At 41.1% G+C, this 27,172-nt stretch overlaps 1 protein-coding gene across 2 annotated transcripts in view; it reads left to right on the top strand.

The window, feature by feature from the left end:
* The window catches only part of LOC133660446 (cell adhesion molecule 4-like), a 534,597-nt gene that overhangs the window by 494,118 nt on the left and 13,307 nt on the right, over positions 1-27,172 (top strand). For both annotated transcript variants that reach the window (XM_062063951.1, XM_062063950.1), the window contains exons 3-4: positions 7,807-8,094; positions 15,123-15,284. In XM_062063951.1, coding sequence (XP_061919935.1) covers positions 7,807-8,094; positions 15,123-15,284 — 450 coding nt within the window. The remainder of the gene's footprint in view (positions 1-7,806; positions 8,095-15,122; positions 15,285-27,172) is intronic.

The raw sequence follows: 27,172 nt of genomic DNA, 5'->3' as shown, positions 1-27,172 counted from the left end.
GTGCGGTGGAAGTGACCAAATGGACTCTACTCAGCATGCAAATGAGAGCCAGGCTATAAAGACTCAACTTGGACTGGGACGGGAGTGTGACATTTAGTTGCCATTTCAAGTTATCTGTGTTTCTCTAACAATTACTGTGTGTACGGTACAACAAGTGGTATGGGTCACCTCAGTTCACCGTGTTAAACCCTTTGCTGGCTTTTGTTTGCACAAAGGTTTCGGTCTCAGTTTTGGAATGCCATTGTCAAGGGGACTGCAGTGTTTTTGTTGATGCCGGGAATATACTGGACTGTAAGGGTACCAAAAACTAAAACCATATCTGTCCGGTTTCCATCTGGTGAGTAGTTTAAGTAGAGATACACTACCGTTCAAAAGTTTGGGGTCACATTGAAATGTCCTTATTTTTGAAGGAAAAGCACTGTACTCTTCAATGAAGATAACTTTAAACTAGTCTTAACTTGAAAGAAATACACTCTATACATTGCTAATGTGGTAAATGACTATTCTAGCTGCAAATGTCTGCTTTTTGGTGCAATATCTACATAGGTTTATAGAGGCCCATTTCCAGCAACTATCACTCCGGTGTTCTAATGGTACAATGTGTTTGCTCATTGGCTCAGAAGGCTAATTGATGATTAGAAAACCCTTGTGCAATCATGTTCACACATCTGAAAACACTTTAGCTCGTTACAGATGCTACAAAACTGACCTTCCGTAGAGCAGATTGAGTTTCTGGAGCATCACATTTGTGGGGTCAATTAAACGCTCAAAATGGCCAGAAAAAGAGAACTTTCATCTGAAACTCGACAGTCTATTCTTGTTCTTAGAAATGAAGGCTATTCCACAAAATTGTTTGGGTGACCCCAAACTTTTGAATGGTAGTGTATATATATATATATATATATATATATATATATATATATATATATATATATATATATATATATATATATATATATATGTATATATATATATATATATATATATATATATATATATATATATATATATATATATATATATATATATATATATATATATATATATATATATACCCGAATCTAGCTGCGATAGGCTCCAGCACCCCCCGCGACCACAAAAATGGACAAGCGGTAGGAAATGGATGGATGGATACACACACACAGCCCGGCCCCCGACCAAATTGTTTTAACCCAGTGCGGCCCCCAAGTCAAAAAGTTTGGGGACCCCTGCTATATACGTAAGGTCAGGAAAAAACACAGAGGCTATATCATCCCTACAAGCCTGTTTCGCAGGTTTCCCTGCAAGTCATGGGGTTTTATTGCAGGGAAACCTGCGAAACAGGCTTGTAGGGATGATATAGCCTCTGTGTTTTTTCCTGACCCAACGTATATTCCGCTCCAGCCCGGTATTGAGCACTGTATAATGGATAAACCACAGAAACCTTGACTATATATATATATATATATATATATATATATATATATATATATATATATATATATATATATATATATATATATATATATATATATATATATATATATATATATATATATATATATATATATATATATATATATATATATATATATATCAAATCAACTTTATTTATAAAGCACATTTAAAATTTACCACAGGGGTAGCAGAAATGCTGTACAATGGGCAGGTTAAAAGATAATACGAGAACCGAGCAAACACAACACAACACAAACAGAACACGATAAAAAATAAATAAATAAAACATAAAAACATAAAAACAGGTTCACAGCAGGTGTATTATGGGGCGCCATTGCAGGATGGATATCACTCAATGTTAAAAGCCATGGAATAAAAGTATGTTTTAAAAACAGGAAGAGAGGAGGCTTGTCTAACACTAAGAGCTAGGTCGTTCCAGAGCTTGGGAGCAGCAGCGGCGAAAGCTCTGTCACCTCTAAGCTTCAGCTTTGTGTCAGGGACCGTCACTAGCAGCTGATCGGCTGATCTTAGGGATCGGGTGGGGTAGTAAGGCTGAAGGAGGTCGGAGAGATATGTTGGCGCGAGGTTGTTTAGACATTTAAAAACAAATAAAAGGAGTTTAAAATTGATTCGGTAACGCACAGGGCGCCAGTGAAGGGACGCTAATATAGGGGTGATGTGCTCACGTCTGCGGGTCTGTGTTAGCAGCAGAGTTCTGCACGAGCTGCAGGCGGGCGAGTACCAAAGTACCAATGATTGTCACACACACACTAGGTGTGGCGAAATTATTCTCTGCATTTGACCACTTGATCACCCCCCTGGGAGGTGAGGGGAGCAGTGAGCAATCAATCAATCAATCAATGTTTATTTATATAGCCCTAAATCACAAGTGTCTCAAAGGGCTGCATAAGCCACAACGACATCCTCGGTACAGAGCCCACATACGGGCAAGGAAAAACTCACCCCAGTGGGACGTCGGTGAATGACTATGAGAAACCTTGGAGAGGACCGCATATGTGGGTAACCCCCCCTCTAGGGGAGACCGAAAGCAATGGATGTCGAGTGGGTCTGACATAACATTGTGAAAGTCCAGTCCACAGTGGATCCAACACATCAGCGAGAGTCCAGTCCACAGCGGGGCCAACAGGAAACCATCCCGAGCGGAGACGGGTCAGCAGCGCAGAGATGTCCCCAACCGATGCACAGGCTAGTGGTCCACCCGGGGTCCCGACTCTGGACAGCCAGCACTTCATCCATGGCCACCGGACCTATGCAACTCCCCCTCGCGAGGGACAGGGGAGAAGAGGAGAGAAGAAAAGAAACGGCAGATCAACTGGTCTAAAAAAGGGGGGTCTATTTAAAGGCTAGATTATACAAATGAGTTTTAAGATGGGATTTAAATGCTTCTACTGAGGTAGCATCTCTAATTGTTACCGGGAGGGCATTCCAGAGTACTGGAGCCCCAATAGAAAACGCTCTATAGCCCGCAGACTTTTTTTTGGCTCTGGGAATCACTAATAAGCCGGAGTTCTTTGAACGCAGATTTCTTGTCGGAACATATGGTACAATACAATCGGCAGCGGTGGCCACGCCCGGGAGTCATTTTTTGGTGATTTAACCCACAATTCCAAACCTTGATGCTGAGTGCCAAGCAGGGAGGTAATGGCTCCCCTTTTTATAGTCTTTGGTATGACTCGGCCGGGGTTTGAACTCACGACCTACCGATCTCAGGGCGGCCACTGAGTAGGTGGACCTTTTTGTGCCTACCAGTATGCAGACTGCAGCTTCCTTTAGTTTTCCTTTCTCTGTTTGTAGTATTTCCTCCCTCGGCTTACCGCATTAGATAGCTTTATTAGTTCATTTTACTCGCCCGCTCTTCTTCCTCCGCACACACAAAAAGCAATATCTACACCTCGGGTGTTGTGACAAAGGTGTCTGCGAGAGTTGGTCTGGCGGCAGTGCATAAGGAGATGTTCCCCCCCCCCCCCCCGGGAGACAAAAGGCGAAACAAAGCGAAGAGCGAGGCGCAGGGAAATTGAGGCGTCAATATTTAGTCGTTCCTGTAGGTATTTGCGAGAATCCATACGCATCGAGCGAGCGCGACATTGTTAGCAGGCTTTTTTTTTCCCCGAGCAGCCTTTCAACCGACGTTTCAACTCTTTCTTGGCTAACAAAGAGGAAATTGTCGCATGTCGGCCACCTCTAATCCTCTTTTGTCACTGCCTCTTCTTTTGAGCGCTGTTGGCGGCGTTCGTGCTGCGTTCAACGACAATGTAACCTGTCTCTAACTTTGTGAAGAAGTGTTTACTTTCCCAGGGAAGGAAAAAAAACAAAAAACGTTGCCAAATCTAAAAAGTTATTCACTGACAAACAATAGGAAACACTAATTGCGGCGAAGGTGGGGAATGAATGGAAACGTTCCCGGCGAATGTATGTGCTTTCAATGCCTGGACCAAGGTCACCTACCTAGGTTCCATTCTAGAGGCTAACCTTTCCTGTGATAAAATGGCAACCAAGGTAATCAAAAAGGTTAACCAACGAACGAGATTTCTCTACAGAATTTCCTCTCTGGTCAACAAAAGCACCTTGAGGATTCTGGCGGGAACTCTCGTTCAACCCTTTTTCGATTACGCATGCACCTCCTGGTACCCTAGCACCTCCAAAACCCTCAAATCTAAACTCCAAACATCTCAGAACAAGCTAGTCAGGTTACTTCTAGACCTCCACCCCAGATCCCACCTCACTCCTACCCACTTCTCCAAAGTGGGCTGGCTCAAGGTGGAGGACAGAGTTAAACAACTTGCACTGAGCCTAGTCTATAAAATCCGCTACACCTCCCTGATACCGAAGTACATGTCAAACTACTTCCTTAACGTAAATGACCGCCATAACCACAACACCAGGGGGAGCTCCACTAACCACGTTAAACCCAGATTCCGAACTAACAAAGGTCTTAACTCATTCTCTTTCTATGCCACATCAATGTGGAATGCGCTCCCAACAGGTATAAAAGAAAGGGCATCTCTATCCTCCTTCAAAACCGCAATAAAAGTTCACCTCCAGGCAGCTACAACCCTAAACTAACACCCTCCCCGGATTGCTAATAATCAAATGTAAACAATCAAATGCAGATACTTTTTCTTTTTCTTATGCCTTCTGATCTCTCTCTCTCTCTCTCTCTCTCTCTCTCTCTCTCTCTCTCTCTCTCTCTCTCTCTCTCTCTCTCTCCCTCTCTCTCTCTCTCTCTCTCTCTCTCTCTCTCTATGTCCACTACTTGATGTCCATACCCCCCCCCCCCCTCCCTCCCTCCACACCCCTGATTGTAAATAATGTAAATAATTCAATGTGATTATCTTGTGTGATGACTGTATTATGATGATAGTATATATGATAGTATATATCTGTATCATGAATCAATTTAAGTGGACCCCGACTTAAACAAGTTGAAAAACTTATTCGGGTGTTACCATTTAGTGGTCAATTGTACGGAATATGTACTTCACTGTGCAACCTACTAATAAAAGTCTCAATCAATCAATCAATCAATGGTATACTTTACCAACTCCAACTTTTCACATTGACATAAATCCACTTTATTTATTTATTTCACTTTATTTGTATAGCACATTTAAACAACAAACATTTTTTCCAAAGTGCTGCACAACAATATTCAAATATTATCCTTATCTCTACCAATGGAGCTAAGGATAATAAACCTCTGGATTGGCACACCGGGGTGGTGGTTCCTCTCTTTAAGAAGGAGAACTGGAGGTTTGTTCCAACTATCGTGGGATCACACTCCTCAGCCTTCCCGGTAAAGTCTATTCAGGTAGTCGAACCTCTTATCCAGGAGGAACAGTGTGGTTTTCGTCCTGGTCGAGGAACTGTGGACCAACTCTATAATCTCGGCAGGGTCCTTGAGGGTGCATGGGAGTTTGCCCAACCAGTCTACATGTGCTTTGTGGACCGTGTCCCTCGGGAAGTCCTGTGGGGAGTGCTCAGAGAGTATGGGGTATCGGACTGTCTGATTGTGGCGGTCCGCTCCCTGTATGATCAGTGTCAGAGCTTAGTCCGCATTGCCGGCAGTAAGTCGGACACGTTTCCAGTGAGGGTTGGACTCCGCCAATGCTGCCCTTTGTCACCCATTCTGTTCATAGCTTTTATGGACAGAATTTCTAGGCGCAGTCAGGGCGTTGAGGGGATCCGATTTAGTGGCTGCAGGATTAGGTCTCTGCTTTTTGCAGATGATGTGGTCCCGATGGCTTCATCTGGCCAGGATCTTCAGCTCTCGCTGGATCGGTTCGCAGCCGAGTGTGAAGCGACTGGGATGAGAATCAGCACCTCCAAGTCCGAGTCCATGGTTCTCGCCCGGAAAAGGGTAGAGTGCCATCTCCGGGTTGGGGAGGAGACCCTGCCCCAAGTAGAGGAGTTCAAGTACCTCAGAGTCTTGTTCACGAGTGAGGGAAGAGTGGATCGTGAGGTCGACAGGCGGATCGGTACGGCGTCTTCAGTAATGCGGACGCTGTATCGATCCGTTGTGGTGAAGAAGGAGCTGAGCCGGAAGGCAAAGCTCTCAATTTACCGGTCTATCTACATTCCCATCCTCACCTATGGTCATGAGCTTTGGGTTATGACCGAAAGGACAAGATCACGGGTACAAGCGGCCCAAATGAGTTTCCTCCGCCGGGTGGCGGGGCTCTCCCTTAGAGATAGGGTGAGAAGCTCTGCCATCCGGGGGGAGCTCAAAGTAAAGCCGCTGCTCCTCCACATGGAGAGGAGCCAGATGAGGTGGTTCGGGCATCTGGTCAGGATGCCACCCGAACGCCTCCCTAGGGAGGTGTTTAGGGCACGTCCGACCGGTAGGAGGCCACAGGGAAGACCCAGGACACGTTGGGAAGACTATGTCTCCCGGCTGGCCTGGGAACGCCTCGGGATCCCCCGGGAAGAGCTGGACGAAGTGGCTGGGGAGAGGAAAGTCTAGGCTTCCCTGCTTAGGCTGCTGCCTGGATGGATACAAATAAATATGATTAAAAACGATTTTAAAGTGTAAAACCGTTTAAAACAATCAATAGAAATCAAAATTTAAAAACACAGAGGACCACACAACTCACGTAGTGTGAAAAGCCAGAGACTAAAAGTGGGTCTTATATCGTTTTTGAATCGGGAATCGTGTTGAATTGAAAAAAAATCTAATCGTGACCCCAAGAATCGATATTGAATCGAATCGTGGAACACCCAAAGATTCACAGCCCTAATATATATATATATACACTACCGTTCAAAAGTTTGGGGTCACCCAAACAATTTAGTGGAATAGCCTTCATTTCTAAGAACAAGAATAGAATGTCGAGTTTCAGATGAAAGTTCTCTTTTTCTGGCCACAAATGTGATGCTCCAGAAACTCAATCTGCTCAAAGGAAGGTCAGTTTTGTAGCTTCTGTAACGAGCTAAAGTGTTTTCAGATGTGTGAACATGATTGCACAAGGGTTTTCTAATCATCAATTAGCCTTCTGAGCCAATGAGCAAACACATTGTACCATTAGAACACTGGAGTGATAGTTGCTGGAAATGGGCCTCTATACACCTATGTAGATATTGCACCAAAAAGCAGACATTTGCAGCTAGAATAGTCATTTACCACATTAGCAATGTATAGAGTGTATTTCTTTCAAGTTAAGACTAGTTTAAAGTTATCTTCATTGAAAAGTACAGTGCTTTTCCTTCAAAAATAAGGACATTTCAATGTGACCCCAAACTTTTGAACGGTAGTGTATATATATATATATTATGGCTGCAACTGTCGATTAATTTGATAATCGATTAATCTGTCGATTATTGCTTCGATTAATCGATTAATAATCGGATAAAAGAGACAAACTACATTTCTATCCTTTCCAGTATTTTATTGAAAAAAAACAGCATACTGGCACCATACTTATTTTGATTATTGTTTCTCAGCTGTTTGTACATGTTGCAGTTTATAAATGAAGGTTTATTTTAAAAAAAAAATATATATATATTAAAAAGTCTCTGCGCATGCGCATAGCATAGATCCAACGAATCGATGACTAAATTAATCGGCAACTATTTTTTATAATCGATTTTGCAGCCCTAATATATATATATATAGTTACTTTATATGCAGTCAGCTTTCGGGCCCTGGCCAAACTTCTGTAGTCCATTGCGGCCCAAAAGTCAAAAAGTTTGGACACGTCTGGTTTATATGCATGTGTGAATCTTATCATACTGTACGTATAAACTTTTACCGTTGTCATCTTTTTCATGCAAATATTATGTTACTTATTCTCAAACTGTGAATCTTTTTCACCTCCCTAAAATGTCTTGTTGCCCTCCCCACATTTTCCCCAGCCCTAAAAGACGACCGCTTCCAGATGGTTCTCTTCACGCCGCGGCTGGTGCGCATCACGTTGACCAACGTGAGCGTGTCGGACGAGGGCGGCTACTTCTGCCAGCTCTACACGGACGCCACGCACCACCAGGTGGCCACGCTGGCCGTGCTGGTCCCCCCTGAGACACCCACCGTGGAGGTGAAGCAGGACGCCGTGGAAGGCGGCGAGGTGGAGCTCAGCTGCGTGTCGCCCCGCAGCAAGCCGGCCGCCACGCTGCGATGGATGAGAAATGGCCGGGAGATTCCTGGTAGGTCTTTAAAACTTTGTACCATAGCAAGATTCCTAATGGTTTTTTTTAATGATATACATTTGAGTAATTTAGGTTGATAAAACACTACACAACTAAATATTCATTCAAATTTGCAAAACTCAACGCAGTTGATGAGTCTTTCGCCTCGGCTTTTTTGTCCTGTTTCCCTTTTTCTTACCTCTCCTGCTTGCGACACACATTCTGACCAATCACGGGTGGTTTTAACAGGAAAAAAAAACCGAGAAAAAAATAAACGTACATGTTCACTTCAAATACCTTCCTCGGAGAACTGCCTCAAAAAACTGTTTCTGTGGTACCCGACACATCACTATAGTAAATCAAGACTTATTTATAGAGCACAATTCGTTCAAAGTGCTTTACGGAAAATTGTATAATAAATAATAAAATAATATTATAATAAAATAATAAACATAATCGTGATGAAAATTAAAATCACAAAATAAAACCATCACTACAACAATCATAATTCAAATTAAAATGCAGAATCGGGACTCGGGTGGACCGCTCGCCTGTGCATCGGTTGGGGACATCTCTGATGAGATGGTCTCCTGCTGGCCCCACTATGGACTGGACTCTCACTATTATGTTAGATCCACTATGGACTGGACTCTCACTATTATGTTAGATCCACTATGTACTGGACTCTCACTATTATGTTAGATCCACTATGGACTGGACTCTCACTATTATGTTAGATCCACTATGGACTGGACTCTCACTATTATGTTAGATCCACTATGGACTGGACTCTCACTATTATGTTAGATCCACTATGGACTGGACTCTCACTATTATGTTAGATCCACTATGGACTGGACTCTCACTATTATGTTAGATCCACTATGGACTGGACTCTCACTATTATGTTAGATCCATTATGGACTGGACTCTCACTACTATTATGTTAGATCCACTATGGACTGGACTCTCACTATTATGTTAGATCCACTATGGACTGGACTCTCACTATTATGTTAGATCTACTATGGACTGGACTCTCACTATTATGTTAGATCCACTATGGACTGGACTCTCACTATTATGTTAGATCCACTATGGACTGGACTCTCACTATTATGTTAGATCCACTATGGACTGGACTCTCACTATTATGTTAGATCTACTATGGACTGGACTCTCACTATTATGTTAGATCCACTATGGACTGGACTCTCACTATTATGTTAGATCCACTATGGAATGGACTCTCACACTATTATGTTAGATCCACTATGGACTGGACTCTCACACTATTATGTTAGATCCACCATGGACTGGACTCTCACTATTATGTTAGATCCACTATGGACTGGACTCCCACACTATTATGTTAGATCCACTATGGACTGGACTCTCACTATTATGTTAGATCCACTATGGACTGGACTCTCACACTATTATGTTATATCCACTATGGACTGGACTCTCACACTATTATGTTATATCCACTATGGACTGGACTCTCACTATTATGTTAGATCCACTATGGACTGGACTCTCACAATATTATGTTAGATCCACTATGGACTGGACTCTCACTATTATGTTAGATCCACTATGGACTGGACTCTCACTATTATGTTAGATCCACTATGGACTGGACTCTCACTATTATGTTAGATCCATTATGGACTGGACTCTCACTACTATTATGTTAGATCCACTATGGACTGGACTCTCACTATTATGTTAGATCCACTATGGACTGGACTCTCACTATTATGTTAGATCTACTATGGACTGGACTCTCACTGTTATGTTAGATCCACTATGGACTGGACTCTCACTATTATGTTAGATCCACTATGGACTGGACTCTCACTATTATGTTAGATCCACTATGGACTGGACTCTCACTATTATGTTAGATCCACTATGGACTGGACTCTCACTATTATGTTAGATCCACTATGGACTGGACTCTCACTATTATGTTGGATCCACTATGGACTGGACTCCCACTATTATGTTAGATCCACTATGGACTGGACTCTCACTATTATGTTAGATCCACTATGGACTGGGCTCTCACACTATTATGTTATATCCACTATGGACTGGACTCTCACTATTATGTTAGATCCACTATGGACTGGACTCTCACTATTATGTTAGATCCACTATGGACTGGACTCTCACTATTATGTTAGATCCACTATGGACTGGACTCTCACTATTATGTTAGATCCACTATGGACTGGACTCTCACACTATTATGTTAGATCCACTATGGACTGGACTCTCACTATTATGTTAGATCCACTATGGACTGGACTCCCACTATTATGTTAGATCCACTATGGACTGGACTCTCACTATTATGTTAGATCTACTATGGACTGGGCTTTCACAATATTATGTCAGACCCACTCGACGTCCATTGCATCCGGTCTCCCCTAGAGGGGGAGACCGGATGGACTGGACTCTCACTACTATGTTAGATCCACTATGGACTGGACTCTCACACTATTATTTTAGATCCACTATGGACTGGACTCTCACTATTATGTTAGATCCACTATGGACTGGACTCTCACACTATTATGTTAGATCCACTATGGAATGGACTCTCACTATTATGTTAGATCTACTATGGACTGGACTCTCACTATTATGTTAGATCCACTATGGACTGGACTCTCACTATTATGTTAGATCCACTATGGACTGGGCTCTCACACTATTATGTTAGATCCACTATGGACTGGACTCTCACTATTATGTTAGATCCACTATGGACTGGACTCTCACTATTATGTTAGATCCACTATGGACTGGACTCTCACTATTATGTTAGATCCACTATGGACTGGACTCTCACACTATTATGTTAGATCCACTATGGACTGGACTCCCACTATTATGTTAGATCCACTATGGACTGGACTCCCACTATTATGTTAGATCCACTATGGACTGGACTCTCACTATTATGTTAGATCTACTATGGACTGGGCTTTCACAATATTATGTCAGACCCACTCGACGTCCATTGCATCCGGTCTCCCCTAGAGGGGGGGGGGGGGGGGGGGGGGTTACCCACATATGCGGTCCTCTCCAAGGTTTCTCATAGTCATTCACATCGACGTCCCACTGGGGTTGTGAGTTTTTCCTTGCCCGTATGTGGGCTCTGTACCGCGGATGTCGTTGTGGCTTGTGCAGCCCTTTGAGACACTTGTGATTTAGGGCTATATAAATAAACATTGATTGATTGATTGATTGATTGATTGAAAATCATTCAAATACTGTTGATAAAATACTTTCAGTTGTCATATGCACAATTAATAAAAGTGTTTTCAGCCTGGATTTGAATCTTCTGGAAGACTATACCATCTTTTAGGACGCAGCCTCAAATAGGGACCAAGTCAGGACCATGTTTGGTCCTGACTCTCGGCACCGGCAGGAGACCACTCCCTGAGGTTCTCTGACTGAGCCCGGGGTTAAGTCAAAGTACCAATGATTGTCATAGGTGTGGCGAAATGATTCTCTGCATTTGACCCGTCACCCTTGATCACCCCCCTGGGAGGTGAGGGGAGCAGTGAGCGGCCACGCCCAGGAATCATTTTTGGTGATTTAACCCCCAATTCCAACCCTTGATGCTGAGTGCCAAACAGGGTGGTAATGGGTCCCATTTTTTTATAGTTTTTGGTATGACTCGGCCAGGGTTTGAACTCACGACCTACCGATCTCAGGGCGGACACTCTAACCACTAGGCCACTGAGGTGGTTCATATAGTTCTTACCAGTCAGAGATGTACTTTGGCACAAGACCGTGAAAAGACTTATTCACAAGCAGAGCTGTTTTAAAGTCTATTCTCTGAGCAACAGGAAGCCAGTGCAGTGACCTAAGCGCTGGACTAACTTTCCTGGTTCTAGTCAGGACTCGAGCAGCAGCATCCTGGATGTACTGCAGCCGCTTTACAGCTCGTTTAGAGAGCCCAGTGAGAAGGCCATTACCGTAATCCGGTGCTTCTCATTCATTTTATGTTAACCCCCCTAGGAAGAAAAATATATATATTCTCCACCGTGACTATAAAAAGTATTATTTGCCTATAAAATTGTTATAACTTGATTGGCAACACTCAATTGGCCCTAGAGTGTGTGAGTGTGAATATTGTCCGTCTGTCTGTGTTGGCCCTGCGATGGGGTGGCGACTTGTCCTGGATGTACCCCGTCTTCCGCCCGAATGCAGCTGGGATAGGCTCTAGCACCCCCCGCCACCCCGAGAGGGACAAGCGGTAGAAAATGGATGGATGTACTGTATATACCTCTGCATAACATTGTAAGCTCATTAACATTAAAGGAGCCAACACACCGGTCTTTCCTGGTCTCCCACCGTGGTTACAGTGAAGCCAAGGGCTACGTATGCTTCATCGTAGTCTGGTACGGCAAAAAAAGCATGTTCCCCGAGCCCAGGGGGGCCCGCCCCACTATTTGGTAAGGTCTGCAGTCGTCTAACCGGCTGGGGACCAAGGCAAAGCTAGGAAGTCTGTCTTTGAATGACAGCTCTGCAAACTTGCTGTTGAGGAAGCCGGTCCTGGCACACCCCGCTTCGCTGCAGGTCCGCAGGCCACGCCCCCCTCCACACTTGTGAAAACAGTGTCAAAATAGACTTACCGTATTTTCCGGACCATAGGGCGCACCGGATTATAAGGCGCACCGCCGATGAATGGTCTATGTCCAATATTTTTTCATATATAAGGCGCACCTGACTATAGGGCGCATTAAAGGAGTCATATTATTATTTTATTTTTTTCTAAATGTAAAACACTTCCTTGTGGTCTATATAAAATGTAATGGTGTTTCTTTGGTCAAAATGTTGCATAGATGATGTTTTACAGATCATCTTCAAGTCGCTTTCTGACAGTCGCTTCCGGATGCGCCGTTTTGTGGGCGGTCTTATTTACGTGGCTCACCTTCGGCAGCGTCTTTTTTTGAAACTTTTATTAGTCGATTGCACAGTACAGTACATATTCCGTACAATTGACCACTAAAATGGTAACACTCGAATAAGTTTTTCAACTTGTTTAAGTCGGGGTCCACGTAAATTAATTCATGGTCTTCTCCCCGTCATCTTTGTTGTAGCGGTGTAGCGTGCAAGGACGGGAGTGGAAGAAGTGTCAAAAGATCAATCAATCAATCAATCAATCAATGTTTATTTATATAGCCCTAAATCACAAGTGTCTCAAAGGGCTGTACAAGCCACAACGACATCCTCGGTACAGAGCCCACATACGGGCAAGGAAAACTCACCCCAGTGGGACGTCAATGTGAATGACTATGAGAAACCTTGGAGAGGACCGCATATGTGGGTAACCCCCCCCCCCCCCCCCCTCTAGGCCAGACCGAAAGCAATGGATGTCGAGTGGGTCTGACATAATATTGTGAAAGTACAACACATCAGCGAAAGTCCAGTCCATGGTGGGGCCAGCAGGAACCATCCCGATGGAGCTAACTGTTTTAATGACATTCACACTTTACTTCAATCAGTAACGGAGCAGTATCTCCTAATCCGGAAACAACAACAAAGTGTGAAATGTATCCCGTAAAAAAATTGTCCGGAACTCTCTAATAACTAAAGTTCCTTGGGCGAATAATGTAAACTCACTACACCGGTATGTTTTAGTGCTCTCATGAATGAATGAATGAATGATCTTTATTGTCATTGTGCATGTACAGGTACAGGTCCAATGAAATTTAGGTTGCTTCCCTAAGGTGCTTTGCATTTAAAAAAAAGAAGAAACCACACAATATACAAAATCGACACAATATACACAATATGCAATATGGCCTAAGACCACTCTAAGAGGCAATGTAGAAAAAACGAGACAGTAAAAAGTATAAAGTGACTAGTGAACTGACTAGAGAGGAGTAATGCTGGTTCCCAGTGTGCTGAGGGGGTGGGAGTCAGCATTTCCTACCTCCTATGCTGTGCAGGCATCTTATTTTGGATTAAATATGTAAATAAAGATGATAACTATTGTCCAGTTGGCGTGTAATCGCTGATTGCACAGTTTGGCGAGTTTACTGACAGATATAAGTAAGAACTTTATGCTACTTTATATTACAAATGGCAACAGCGGAGGATGAATGTCCCATAACAAGAAGATAGAGAAAAAGAAGAAGCTTAATCGACTACGGAATCGGCACGGACTACCAATTTTCAGGATTTATGCAGATCCCAAATACAGATCAGCAGGTACCAGAAAGTAAGAAAAGTTGCTTTTGCATAATATTGCGAAACAGAACGCCAGATATGTCTTACCTTATACACACACCATAACAATACTCCTGTGTTGAAGCACAGTACAATCCATCAAGCGGTGCGGCTTCATAGCTTACCAAAGTCGTACTAAAACATTTTGATAGATTTTTTTAGCGCCGTGTGTAATGTTCTATATTTTCAGTGGAACATATAAAATGTTGGTGTTGTTTACTTGAGTCATAGTGCAGTCGACACGTATCTCTTATGTTTGACTGCCATCTACCGGTCACACTTATCATTACACCATGTACCAAATAAAATTGCTTCAAAGTCGGTGAGCAAAACCAGAATTATTCGGTATATTAGGCGCACCGGGTTATAAGGCGCACTGTCGAGTTTTAAGAGAGAAAAAAATGATTTTAAGTGTGCCTTATAGTCCGGATAATACATTACACTTTTTGGTCCTACAGTCATTTTCCGTCCCTTCTTTATTTCTGCATCTTTTATTTTCCTCTGCCTCTCTCGCACCCACAAGGACTGTGTTGATTCATCATCTGCACACAAGCAGCTCCGCCATTTCTAATTGCCATGAATTAGAAACGCCTGCTGCTGCCTTGAAAAACTCATCCGTCAGTCACTTTCACTTGGAGAGTCTTCCTGCTGTCTGTTCCTTGGCGAGACCCCCCACCGCTACGGCCAAGTCTCAGCAGGGGGGGACATTTGGGCGGCTAACTGGTCTCATGGCGTCCCTCGGCTGTCTTATTAACTTCCCGTCATCTCATCTTCTCTTTCTTCCCCAGGTGTGGTTTCCCAGCAGGACAACGGGAAGACCTTCAGCGTATCCAGCACCATCCGGATCCCGGTTGAGAGGAAAGACAACGGGGCGGCATTGAGCTGCGAGGCGTTCCACCCGGCGCTGGGCAGCCAGAAGAGGATCCGGCACTATCGCCTTGATGTGTACTGTGAGTCCCTCCTTTAACCGAGGACGCCGTCGCACAAAGAAAGTTGTGCCGTAGTCGCGGCTTGGACGACGTGAACCTGCTCACGTTTCCTCACGTTTCCTCACGTGAACTTTTTGTGTAATCAAAATCCTTCACCCCGACAGTTGTTAATGCCTGGTTCACACCAACGGCGCTTGCCGCGCTTTAAAGCGGCGAGCAAAGCGCCGTCATTTTTGTCAATTTTTCCACGAATATCCCGATCTCTGAAGTAATGTTATGCTTTGATACGCTCTGATACGCTCTGATACGAATTAGTTGCCGCTTTGTTACCGTTCCTCACGCTTTGATCCCGCTTTGATACACTTTAAATCACGCTTTGATACGTTTGATTACGCTTTATTGAACTTTATTATGCTTTGATGCGATCCTGACGCTTTAAATCAGGCTCTGACACGATTATCAAGCTCTGTTGTGCATTGTTACAACAAAAATAAGAAAACAATGTGAAAAACTCAGTATACTGTTTTCCACACATTTTTTATATTCATTTATTTTTTCAATTTCTCTTTTTTTTCCGTTATATTATGTTTTATATCTTCATTTCTTTTATTTTTGTCATCTTAATAAATATCTATCTTTCATTTCTTATGCTAGTTGAAAATAATAAAAGGCAATTATCCACACATTTTTTATATTCATTTATTTTTTCAATTTCTCTTTTTTTTCTCGTTATATTATGTTTTATATCTTAATTTATTTTATTTTTGTCATCTTAATAAATATCTATCTTTCATTTCTTATGCTAGTTGAAAATAATAAAAGGCAATTATCCACACATTTTTTATATTCATTTATTTTTTCAATTTCTCTTTTTTTTCATTATATTATGTTTTATATCTTCATTTCTTTTATTTTTGTCATCTTAATAAATATCTATCTTTCATTTCTTATGCTAGTTGAAAATAATAAAAGGCAATATCCACACATTTTTTATATTCATTTATTTTTTCAATTTCTCTTTTTTTTCATTATATTATGTTTTATATCTTAATTTCTTTTATTTTTGTCATCTTAATAAATATCTATCTTTCATTTCTTATGCTAGTTGAAAATAATAAAAGGCAATTATCCACCCATTTTTTATATTCATTTATTTTTTCAACTTCTCTTTTTTTTCCATTATATTATGTTTTATATCTTCATTTCTTTTATTTTTGTCATCTTAATAAATATATATATTTCATTTCTTATGCTAGTTGAAAATAATAAAAGGCATTTCTTTTATAAAACGTAACATATTCTCTTTATTATTAACATTTTCATACAGAAAAATGATAGACAGTAATGTCAAACTGCAACATCAAACAGCAGAAGTACAGAAACAATGATCATCGTATAAAAAAGGCAATGATGCAAAAGAGAATGGATTTGTAATCCTGTGTTGGTTTTACATAAACGTTTCAATGTCACTAGTCAATATCACAGTCACTTCCTATTTGTAGTTGTAGACTGGGGTCCGCGCTTTGAACCAAGATCTGTTAAGCTTTCCTACGCTTTTAGTCAAGTTTTGCTGAGCTTTGTCAGGCTTTTTCACGCTTTCATACGCTCTCGGCGCTTTATTCCATTCTTGACAGAGCGCAGAATTTTTTAAAACCGTTTAAAAAATTTTGGCGAACTTGCCGCATGTCCCGCTTCACTACAAGCTTTCCCACCATCCATTACGACCCTCACGCTTTAATCAGGCTTTGTTACGCTAAAACGCTGCTTTGCATGCCGCTTTAAAGCGCCGTTAAAGCGCCGTTGGTGTGAACTTAGCATAATGATAACTGCCACATTACACCACCAAAATAACAGAGTGACAAGATCACCCATGAAGTCAAAGCCCACCATGCCCGCGATCTAATTGTAGCACAATTCATTGGGTCGCCGTGGCTCAGATGGTAGAGCAGCCGATCAGAATTTTGAGGGTTCCTGGTTCGAATCCAGCTCGCGACATTGAAGTCACTACCGTTTTTTTCCTTGGGCAAGACACTTCACCCACACTGTTCAATGTAGCTTAAAAATGTAGATAATGGGTGTCACTATCCGAAACGCTTTGTGTTTGTGTGGGCAGCACGGTGGGGCAGGGGTTAGTGCGTCTGCCTCACAATGCGAAGGTCCTGGGTTCGATCCTGCGCTCGGGATCTTTCTGTATGGAGTTTGCTTGTCCTCTTGCAATTCACCAAGAGGTTACTGCTACCTCACTTCACTTGACACTTACGATATTCCCAGAAGAAAAGATTGAAGGCACATCATGTCTTTACATCTGAGGGCTCCACAAATTAAACATAAATCCGTGAAAGGCAAAGTTGGATTTATTCGTGCGTCGGCAAGCAACGTATTTGGTTGACATAACGAGTGCCGTGCTGCTGTCATCGTGACTCTAATGAGAAAAAGGATACGTTTGTTTGAAGTCAATTTCCTGCTACAAATATTAGTCTTATCTACTATTCATGTCTGCAGTAGTTTTTATGATGTGAATTTCATATTTTGTCTCATTATTTAGCTGTATATGTCACTGTTGTTCAGCATGGTCCTTTGCTAGCGATATCAAGATATAGTTGATGCTGTTGAGCCGGTAAGATGTATTCATCCAGTTAATTAATACTATTAAGGATATTTTCTTGATGCTAACAATTATCACCAAATGCGCTATAATGTGGTCATGTGTGTCGAGTAAAGCACTAATTGGCTTTCCTGCACAACAACAACTAAGCTTTTAGTTTCTGTTATGAAAATCGAGAAAGAAAATTCGGTGGATTGGACCAACAATCACAATATTTATTCCTAGGACTTAACATGACGTTAGTTTATTTGGACAACCAGATCTTCGGAGTTATATTTAAGATAGCAACCACAAAAAAAAAAATGGTCCTTTCTCTACATTAAGTTCTGCTGTCAAACACTACTAATATAGTAGAGAGTAAACACGATTGCATCACAGAAAGTTTCTCAAACAAATCAAATGTTCAAACAAACATTTTACAAAGTGATCACTGCAGACACAAGCTTGGTACGACTGTATTCCACAAGATGATGAAAATTATATTTCTGAGAGCCATTTCCTTCCACGCACTTTCGTTATTTCCCTAACTTTATTACCTTGATGAAAGACTTATTTCAGGGCTCTATGAAAGCTCTTTTCTAGCTCTCTATTTGAACGACTGGAACACCCAAGAACAGAACAGCGATAAGACATTTTCTGCTCAAACTTGACATTCATTCTTACTTGTTTTAATGCTACGCTCAAGATGGTTGACCATCGTGTGAATTAAGCCGCGAAGAAGAAAAATGGATGTGAAGTGCATCACAGAAAAGTTTCTCAAACCAACCCAGGAACAGAACAGCGATAAGACATTTTCTGCTCAAACTTGACACAGTATCAGGATGGATCAGGATCAGGATGCTTTATTATTGTCCATTCTTTAACATGTACAAGACATATATGAACTGAAATTACATTTTCGGCACAGTCCCACTAAGAGCAGACATACGTTACAGGGAGACAAGAACAGGACCGCCAACGGATCAGCCACTTACGGCGCTCCTTAAAAAAGGTGGGAAAAAGGTGATATTGGGAAAGGGGGGAAGAGTAAAAAATATCAGTCAAAGGCTGGACCCTCGGGAGGGGGTCCAGACTGAGTCCAAGGGAAAAAAACGAATTCGCCATAGCACACATAAACAAGTTACATATAATCACAACAACTCGCAACAGAGGGGGGGGAGTTGGGGCCCTGGAGGCCGGCCTGCTGCTATAAAGCGCTACTCAGCCGTCCATCACCCCGAAGGGGAATCAAGCGGTGGTGAAGGCGTTGGGTGGGGGTGGGGTGTGTGTTTGTGTATATGCCCATTGTCTTTGGGTGTACTGGTGTTTTGTCCATAAGCCCGGGGCCGTTCTGCATGCAATGCAAGAAAAGTTTGACTTCCAGGTGTCGTTGAGGAGGGAGGGAGGTCTAAAGCGTTCATCTTTGAGAGTTCTCGGGGGTGTTTTCAGAACAGCCTGCTCCTGTTGTTGCAGCGTCAAGGCCATTCGAGGGAGTCAAATCGTAGATTAGGATTTTTGTTTTTCCGCGAGCAGACATTACAATGGCTTGTCTGTTCTATTCGTCCATGTTGGCTCTCAGATCCAATTTTTCCCTTTCAACAAGCTTCTCCATGATGTAATCCATCTTGCGATTCAGTTCAGAAATCGCCCCAGACTGGGATCCCACAGCCCGACCCAATCCTTCCATTGCGACGAACAGCCTTTGGGCTCCTTGAGTGGCTGCCATCGTCTTGCGAATTTGACCATACACCAGAGCAATGCCCAGCCCAATCAGCAGGTGCCCCACAATCATGGTTTCAAATAGGTAGATGTCTTCCGCGTCCTCGATGGAAAGGACTGAGAGGCACATGATTCTCCATTTGTCCCAGGAATCTCTCACGTACCCCGCAGCAATGGTTCCATCAGGGCAGCCAGGCTCCCCCGAACCTCTTTTCCTCGGCGAAAAGATTTTGTCAATCGAGTCGAGAGTCCAGCTGATCAATTCCATGTCTGATGTTTAGATTTGGAGGACAGCGCAAAGAAAGAGGCTTCAAAAAAAGTGTAGACAAGACAAGACAAGACAAAGAGAGCAAGCAAGGAGAAGACGGGAGGAGAAAAAAATGCGACCACCCTCACCAGAGGAAAAACTTGACCATTGTGTGAATTAAGCCACAAAGAAGAAAAATGGATGTGAAGTCATCTGCAAAAACCCTATAGGCTCCAGCCCCCCGCGACGTGGTTGAAAAGCACTTGGATGGATTGAGAATGTATCAAGTAGCTTTTAAGTGTCCCCTTATTTCCTGCGTTGAACTTTTTTTCATTTTTTTGGTGATTTCACGCCGTGCTCTGGCTCTGTGTCGCCTTGGAAACGCTCGAAAGTGGTGCGCTTGGCTTTGCCAGAACGCAGACTTTCAGAGGATATGTTTTGTTGTTTTCCTGGTTGTCAGCAAAATAACTCAACCAGTTATGGACAGATTTCATGTCCAAACAACAATGCATGTTATCTACGACGAGTACCAACACACTTTCTGCTTGCGCCGTTCGATGCCCCTACCCTGTCGTTTCCGTGCTGTGCAAAGGATTCTGGGAGATGTAGTTTATTTACAGACCCGATGAAACTCAAACACCAAAAGAGAATTACACTCACTAATTATCACAATATTGCGAACATTTTGAAACTGAAATACCACGGTATTTATAAAACCTTTACATCCCTAATATATATATATATATATATATATATATATATATATATATATATATATATATATATATATATATATATATATATATATATATATATATATATATATATATATACATATATATATATATATATAGTTGTGGTTAAAAGTTGACATACACTTGTAAAGAACAGGATGTCATGGCTGTCTTGAGTTTCCAATAATTTCTACAACCCTTATTTTTTTGTGATGTAGTGATTGGAGCACATACTTGTTAGTCACAAAAAAACATTCATGAAGTTTGGTTCTTTTATGAATTTATTATGGGTCTACTGAAAATGTGAGCAAATGTGCTGGGTCAAAAGTATACATACAGCAATGTTAATATTTGCTTACATGTCCCTTGGCAAGTTTCACTGCAATAAGGCACTTTTGGTAGCCATCCACAAGCTTCTGGTGGAATTTTTGACCACTCCTCTTGACAAAATTGGTGCAGTTCAGCTAAATTTGTTGGTTTTCTGACATGGACTTGTTTCTTCAGCATTGTCCACATGTTCAAGTCAGAACTTTGGGAAGGCCATTTTAAAACCTTGAGTCTAGCCTGATTTAGCCATTCCTTTACCACTTTTGATGTGTGTTTGGGGTCATTGTCCTGTTAAAACACCCAACTGCGCCCAAGACCAACCTCCGGGCTGATGATTTTAGCTTGTCCTGAAGAATTTGGAGGTAATCCTCCTTTTTCATTGTCCCATTTAAAGCACCAGTTCCGTTGGCAGCAAAACAGGCTCAGCGCATAATACTACCACCACCATGCTTGACGGTGGGCATGGTGTTCCTAGGATTAAAGGCCTAACCTTTTGTCCTCCCAACATATTGCTGGGTATTGTGGCCAAACAGCTCAATATTTGTTTATCTGACCACATAACTTTCCTCCAGAAGGTCTTATCTTTGTCCATGTGATGTCAGATGAAACAAAAATTGAGCTGTTTGGCCACAATACCCAGCAATATGTTTGGAGGAGAAAAGGTGAGGCCTTTAATCACAGAAACACCTATCCTACCGTCAAGCATGGTGGTGGTAGTATTATGCTCTGGGCCTGTTTTGCTGCCAATGGAACTGGTGCTTTACAGAGAGTAAATGGGACAATGAAAAAGGAGGATTACCTCCAAATTCTTCAGGACAACCTAAAATCGTCAGCCCGGAGGTTGGGTCTTGGGCACAGTTGGGTGTTCCAACAGGACAATGACCCCAAACACACGTCAAAAGTGGTAAAGGAATGGCTAAATCAGGCTACAATGAAGGTTTTAGAATGGCCTTCCCAAAGTCCTGACTTAAACGTGTGGACAATGCTGAAGAAACAAGTCCATGTCAGAAAACCAACACATTTAGCTGAACTGCACCAATTTTGTCAAGAGGAGTGGTCAAAAATTCCACCAGAAGCTTGTGGATGGCTACCAAAAGTGCCTTATTGCAGTGAAACTTGCCAAGGGACATGTAAGCAAATATTAACATTGCTGTATGTATACTTTTGACCCAGCACATTTGCTCACACCAAAAAGTAACTGCTCCAATCACTCTATCACAAAAAAATAAGAGTTGTAGAAATAATTGGAAACTCAAGACAGCCATGACATGATGTTCTTTACACGTGTATGTCAACTTTTGACCACGACTGTATATATATATGTATTAGGAATGTAAAGGCACCTGCCAAAACATTACCTATTAGCAGACATGTTACGTGACATTTTGTCTCGCAATATTATGTAAAACCAACTTTTCTTACCTTCTGGTACCTGCTGATCTGTATTTGGGATCTGCATAAATCCTGAAAAATTGAGGGCGTTTGCCATTGTAGTCCGTGTCGATGCCACAGTCGATAAGCTTCTTATTTTTCTCTATCTTCTTGTGAAGGGACATTCATCCTCCGCTGTTGCCATTTCTAATATAAAGTAGCGTAAAGTTCTTACATATATCTTGTCAGTAAACTCGCCATGAAAGCACTAAAACATACCGGTGTAGTGAGTTTACATTATTCATCCAAGGAACTTTAGTTATTAGAGGGTTCAGGTCGGACGGTTTTTCACGGGACACATTTCCGGTGTTGTTGTTGTTTCCGGATAATTAGATGCTGCGCCGTTAATGATTGAAGTAAAGTCTGAATGTCATTAAAACAGTTAGCGCCATCTTTTGAAACTTCTTCCACTCCCGTCCTTGCACGCTACACCGCTACAACAAAGATGACGGGGAGAAGACGCTGTCGAAGGTGAGCCACGTAAATAAGACCGCCCACTGTCAGAAAGCGGCTTGAAGATGATCCGTAAAACATAATCCATGCAACATTTTGACCAAAGAGCCACCATTAAATGTTATGTAGACCAGTGTTTTTCAACCTTTTCTGAGCCGAGGCACATTTCATTCATTGAAAAAATTCCGAGGCACACCACCAGCAGAAAACATAAAAAAATTAAACTCAGTTGCCGATATTGACAGTAAAAAGTCATTCTCGCAATTGTTGGATATGACTTTAAAGCATAACCAAGCATGCAACACTACAGCTCTTTTCTCAAAGTAGGTGTACTGTCACCACCTGTCACATCACACTATAACTTATTTTGAGTTTTTTGCTGTTTTCCTGTGTGTAGTGTTTTAGTTCTTGTCTTGCGCTCCTATTTTGGTGGCTTTTCCTGTTTTGTTGGTGTTTTCCTGTAGCAGTTTCATGTCTTCCTTGAACGCTATTCCCCGCACCTGCTTTATTTTCGCAATCAAGACTATTTAAGTTGTGTGGACGCTATCCTTCTTTGTAGGGACATTGTTGATTGTCATGTCATGTACGGGATGTACTTTGTGGACGCCATCTGCTCCACACGCTGTAAGTCTTTGCTGTCGTCCAGCATTCTGTTTTTGTTTACTTTGCAGCCAGTTCAGTTTTAGTTTTGTTCTGCATAGCCTTCCCTAAGCTTCAATGCCTTTTCTTAGCGGCACTCACCTTTTTGTTTATTTTTGGTTTAAGCGTTAGTTACCTTTTTACCTACACGCTGTCATATTGTGATCCTGACAAATCATGTTTCCGACATCTACAAAGTAATATCTACCTGCTGCCACCTACTGAAATGGAAGAGTATTACACGGTTACTCTGCCGAGCTCTAGACAGCACCGACACTCAGCAACAACACATCATTTGCAGACTATTACGGGTTTGCAAAAAATATTTTTAACCCGATTAGGTGAAATTACATAATCTCCCACGGCTCACCAGACTGCATCTCACGCCGCGGCACAGTGGTTGAAAAACACTGATGTAGACCACAAGGCAATATTATACTAGACCCACTCGACGTCCATTGCATCCGGGCTCCCCTAGAGGGGGTGGGGGGTAACCCACATCTGCGGTCCTCTCCAAGGTTTCTCATAGTCATTCACATCGACGTCCCACTGGGTTGTGAGTTTTTCCTTGCCCTTATGTGGGCTCTGAACCGAGGATGTCGTTGTGGCTTGTGCAGCCCTTTGAGACACTTGTGATTTAGGGCTATATAAATAAACATATATTGATTGATTGATTTTACATTTAGAAAAAAATAATAATAATATGTGACTCCTTTAATGCGCCCTATAATCCTATAACTTGCGTCTTCCCACCAGTTGTTAAGGATAACGGCCACACTGCAAAAAGTCAGTGTTCAAAAACAAGAAAAAACAAAACAAAAATAAGGGGTATTTTATTTGAACTAAGCAAAATTATCTGCCAATAGAACAAGAAAATGTGGCTTGTCAAGACTTTCCAACACAAGTCAAATTTGCTAATTTCAATGAACCCAAAAATACCTTAAAATAAGTATATTCTCACTAATAACAACTGTACTACTATATGAGTACATATTTTCTATTGTTTCATTGAAAATAAAACAGCAAAGTCAATTTGGCTGTCATCTGTTAATATGAGACACAATTGTGTCAAAGTCATGATTTTTTTTTTCATGCTTGAAGTAAGAAATGATTACTTTAAAAAAGTAGTTTTATACTTGTGAGTGTTGATGACACAACAGTTGATATTCTAGTTTCAAGCATGTTTTACTCAATATAGCTCATCAAATCTCAGCAACAAGCTGTAATATCTTACTGAGATCATTTAGACACTTAAAACAAGTAAAACACTCTAACATAAAATCTGCTTAGTGAGAAGAATTATCTTATCAGACAGAAAGTAAGCAAATATCACCCTTATTTGAGATATTTCATCTTACTTAGATGTCAGTTTTTGCAGTGTAGCTCCTTGCATGGCAGCTCCCGCCATCAGTGTGTGAATGTGTGTGTGAATGGGTGAATGTGGAAATAGTGTCAAAGCGTTTTGAGTTCCTTAAAAAAGTAGAAAAGCGCTATACAAGTATAACCCATTTACCATTTTTACCAATGTACATTGTGGACGCCGTCTTTGCTCCACAGTAAGTCTTTGCTGTCGTCCAGCATTCTGCAATGCAAAAACTAAATGTTCAAAAACAGGAAAAAAAAAATACAAAAATTAGGGCTATTTTACTTGAACTAAGCAAAATTATCTGCCAATTGAACAAGACATTTCGGCTTGTCAAGACTTTCCAAAACAAGTCAAATTAGCTAACCTCAATGAACCCAAAAATAGCTTAAAATAAGTATATTCTCACTAATAACAAGTGCACTTTTCTTGGTAGAAATTTTTTTTGGGACCTTTTTGCTCAATTTGTTGAAAAATATTCTTAAATTAAGTAAATGCTAGTGCCATTATCTTGACATAATGATATGCGCTCGGCATCATGATTTTTTTTTTTCATTTCTAAAATAAGAAATGATTACTTGAAAAAAGTAGTTTTCTACTTGTGAGTGTTGATGACACAGCTTTGCAACACTTGATATTCTAGTTCCAAGCATGTTTTACTCAATATAGCTCATCAAATCTCAGCAACAAGCTGTAATATCTTACTGAGATCATTTAGGACCAAAAACCCTTAAAACAAGTAAAACACTCTAACTTAAAATCTGCTTAGTGAGAAGAATGATCTTATCAGACAGAAAATAAGCAAATATCACCATTATTGGAGATATTTAATCTTACTTAGATGTCAGTTTTTGCAGTGTAGTGCCTTGCATGGCAGCTCCCGCCATCAGTGTGTGAATGTGTGTGTGAATGGGTGAATGTGGAAATAGTGTCAAAGCGTTTTGTGTTCCTTAAAAAAGTAGTAAAGCGCTATACAAGTATAACCCATTTACCATTTTTACCAATGTACATTGTGGACGCCGTCTTTGCTCCACAGTAAGTCTTTGCTGTCGTCCAGCATTCTGCAATGCAAAAACTAAATGTTCAAAAACAAGAAAAAAAAAATACAAAAATTAGGGCTATTTTACTTGAACTAAGCAAAATTATCTGCCAATAGAACAAGACATTTCGGCTTGTCAAGACTTTCCAAAACACGTCAAATTAGCTAACCTCAATGAACCCAAAAATACCTTAAAATAAGTATATTCTCACTAATAACAAGTGCACTTTTCTTGGTAGAAATTTTTTTTGGGACCTTTTTGCTCAATTTGTTGAAAAATATTCTTAAATTAAGTAAATGCTAGTGCCATTATCTTGACATAATGATATGCACTCGGCATCATGATTTTTTTTTTTCATTTCTAAAATAAGAAATGACTACTTTAAAAAAGTAGTTTTATACTTGTGAGTGTTGATGACACAGCTTTGCATCAGTTGATATTCTAGTTCCAAGCATGTTTTACTCAATATAGGCTCATCAAATCTCAGCTGTAATATGTTACTGAGATCATTTAGGACCAAAACCCTTAAAACAAGTAAAACACACTAACTTAAAATCTGCTTAGTGAGAAGAATGATCTTATCAGACAGAAAATAAGCAAATATCACCATTATTGGAGATATTTAATCTTACTTAGATGTCAGTTTTTGCAGTGTAGTGCCTTGCATGGCAGCTCCCGCCATCAGTGTGTGAATGTGTGTGTGAATGGGTGAATGTGGAAATAGTGTCAAAGCGTTTTGAGTTCCTTAAAAAAGTAGAAAAGCGCTATACAAGTATAACCCATTTACCATTTTTACCATGTTCAGATGTACATTGTGGACGCCGTCTTTGCTCCACAGTAAGTCTTTGCTGTCGTCCAGCATTCTGCACTGCAAAAACTAAATGTTCAAAAACAAGAAAAAAAAACACAAATATTAGGGGTATTTTATTTGAACTAAGCAAAATTATCTGCCAATAGAACAAGACATTTCGGCTTGTCAAGACTTTCCAAAACAAGTCAAATTAGCTAACCTCAATGAACCCAAAAATACCTTAAAATAAGTATATTCTCACTAATAACAAGTGCACTTTTCTTGGTAGAAATTTATTTTTGGGACCTTTTTGCTCAATATGTTGAAAAATATTCTTAAATAAGTAAATGCTAGTGCCATTATCTTGACATAATGATATGCGCTCGGCATCATGATTTTTTTTTTCATTTTTAAAGTAAGAAATGATTACTTTAAAAAAGTAGTTTTATACTTGTGAGTGTTGATGACACAGCTTTGCAACACTTGATATTCTAGTTTCAAGCATGTTTTACTCAATATAGCTCATCAAATCTCAGCTGTAATATCTTACTGAGATCATTTAGGACCAAAACCCTTAAAACA

Source organism: Entelurus aequoreus, linkage group LG11 (genome assembly GCF_033978785.1).
Source record: "Entelurus aequoreus isolate RoL-2023_Sb linkage group LG11, RoL_Eaeq_v1.1, whole genome shotgun sequence".
In the NCBI taxonomy this organism is placed as follows: domain Eukaryota; kingdom Metazoa; phylum Chordata; class Actinopteri; order Syngnathiformes; family Syngnathidae; genus Entelurus; species Entelurus aequoreus.
This window is presented reverse-complemented; position numbering and strand designations above follow the sequence as displayed.